Below are 2,034 nucleotides of genomic sequence, written 5' to 3'. Positions count from 1 at the left end.
CCCTTTTTATCCAAAGCCCACTTTTTTGCCGTAGTTCGTACCCTAGCAAGTTTTCGAGCTACTTTAAAAGTCGGTGATCCAACCACCACCTGGTTCCAGGCGAAACGAATCCCGTTCAAACATTCCTCATGATCTAACACCCAAGCATCCATTTTATATGGCCTTTTTCCTCCACTCCCAGTAAGCTGTAAATCCAGCTCAATGGGAGCATGATCCGATAATTATACGGGATAGTGTTTAATACCCGTATTTGGGAAATAAAGAAGCCAATCCTTAGAGCCTATAGCCTTATCAAGCCTCTCATATAACCTTTGGTCACCCTTGCGATTATTACACCATGTGTATCTTGGCCCCTTGAAAGGTATATCAATTAATTCATTCCTAAGTTTCCAATTTACAAACTCATTTGCTCCCCTGATAGGATTCTGATTGCAACTCCATTTATCCAAAAAACAATCCACCTGATTGAAATCTCCAATAATAAGATACGGATGCGTACAAGACTCAATCCATGCATCCAGCTCATTTAAAACAGAAGAACGTAAATTTAGTTCCGAAGCACCATAAAAAAGCACAAGATACCAAAAGAGACCATCATATTTCTTTACCAAAAGCACAATAAAGTTGTTACATGCCCTTACAAGAGTCATCTTTGCTTCCCTTTTCCACCCCACCCATAGACCTCCGGAGGCCCCAACATCGTCCACCCCAAAACACTTCACAAAACCTAACGATCTAAACATAGGGAATACTTTATTAGCATTACATTTGGTCTCGATTAGAAAAAGGAAATCATAATACTTACTATCTAACAACGCTCTTATCTTCGGAATTGTAGGGGCGAGCGTGTTATTAAGACCTCTACAATTCCATACAAGGCCCATCATGGTGACAGAGGAGGTTGTGAAGGCCCAACCTCCGCAAAGCCATCAGCCTCAAAAAACCAAGTATCAGCAGGAACTCCAGGAACTCCATTAACGGAGTAAGAAGAAGAGTCACTTGAATCAATCATAACAACATCCGGTATACTCACCTTAAAATCATAGCGCATACCTTCCTCTCTACCAGTTAGAATACCATCCCCATCACAGCTTCTCTTGGCTAACTGCCTCAAATACTCCTTATCACTTTCCAGAGACTCTTTTGCCTGCTCAGGCACAATGTACTCAACAACATCCGTACTGCACTTCCACTTTCTGGCCATCCTTATTTCCTCCCTATGAGTCTGTTGTAAGTTAGAGATATGATAGGCATCTGCCAACCCCATGAACCCATCAGAGATGTTTCCTGATGATACCTCCGCAATAAGTCTAGATTTGTTGCCAACAGCAGGGACGTCAAACAGCTTAGTCTTCGCTTTCCTGCTTCCTTCACCCAATTCCAGCTGAACATTAGCCATGTCCCCAGCTTCCTTAAACACCTTCTCTAGAGGTTGCAGAGTAGAACACCCAGCTTGCAGCTCTTTTTCCTTCTTCTCAATACCAACAGACCTCAAAGAAATAGGAGGGACCCCCTCAAACCCATGCTCGCCAAACTCCTCCAGTTCTTTCTCAGTCAAAGCATCTGCAGTAGTACTCTCCCTAACCCCTTTACTCCTAGCCACTTCAGTCCCAGACCCCTCAGAAGAAGATATCACAATGACAACATCAGTAAACTTTTCCTCAGATGATTCCTCATAGGGCTCTGAATCAGCAGTAGGGTCCTCAATCCAAGCATCTCCAGGAGCCTCTGACATAGAAGAATCAGAATCACTAATGATAATAACTTCATTCTGGTTCATTGTCCCCTGGTCAGTTCCTGCATTTTGATGTTGAGCATTCAAATTAGTTCCTTCCACAACCTGATGAACAGACCCATCAGGGTAGTTATACCTTATAGGTATCCCACTAACAGGAGGATCAAAAAATTGGTTAAAGCCCCTTAGTTCATCATCCCAACGTGCCCACTGTTCATCACCTTCAACCCTACTACTAATAGCTTCCTGAATCCGCATATCCCTATCCAGCACCCCACTCACATTACCTTCACCAGCAT

General features: G+C 43.2%; 1 protein-coding gene across 1 annotated transcript; it reads right to left on the bottom strand.

The window, feature by feature from the left end:
* Positions 1-221: 221 nt before the first annotated feature.
* LOC141655353 (uncharacterized) lies at positions 222-887 on the bottom strand. Its single transcript, XM_074462439.1, has one exon. The coding sequence runs from the start codon at positions 885-887 to the stop codon at positions 222-224; it is 666 nt and encodes a 221-aa protein (XP_074318540.1).
* Between the last annotated feature and the right edge of the window lie 1,147 nt (positions 888-2,034).

This window comes from Silene latifolia, chromosome 5 (assembly GCF_048544455.1).
Source record: "Silene latifolia isolate original U9 population chromosome 5, ASM4854445v1, whole genome shotgun sequence".
NCBI classification, from domain to species: domain Eukaryota; kingdom Viridiplantae; phylum Streptophyta; class Magnoliopsida; order Caryophyllales; family Caryophyllaceae; genus Silene; species Silene latifolia.
The sequence above is the reverse complement of the archived record's forward strand: the minus strand, read 5'-3'. Positions and strand labels throughout refer to the sequence as shown.

What these genes read in the sequence shown, in the direction of transcription:
- LOC141655353 (XM_074462439.1), bottom strand. Translation starts at nt 887, where the DNA reads ATGATGGGCCTTGTATGGAATTGTAGAGGTCTTAATAACACGCTCGCC.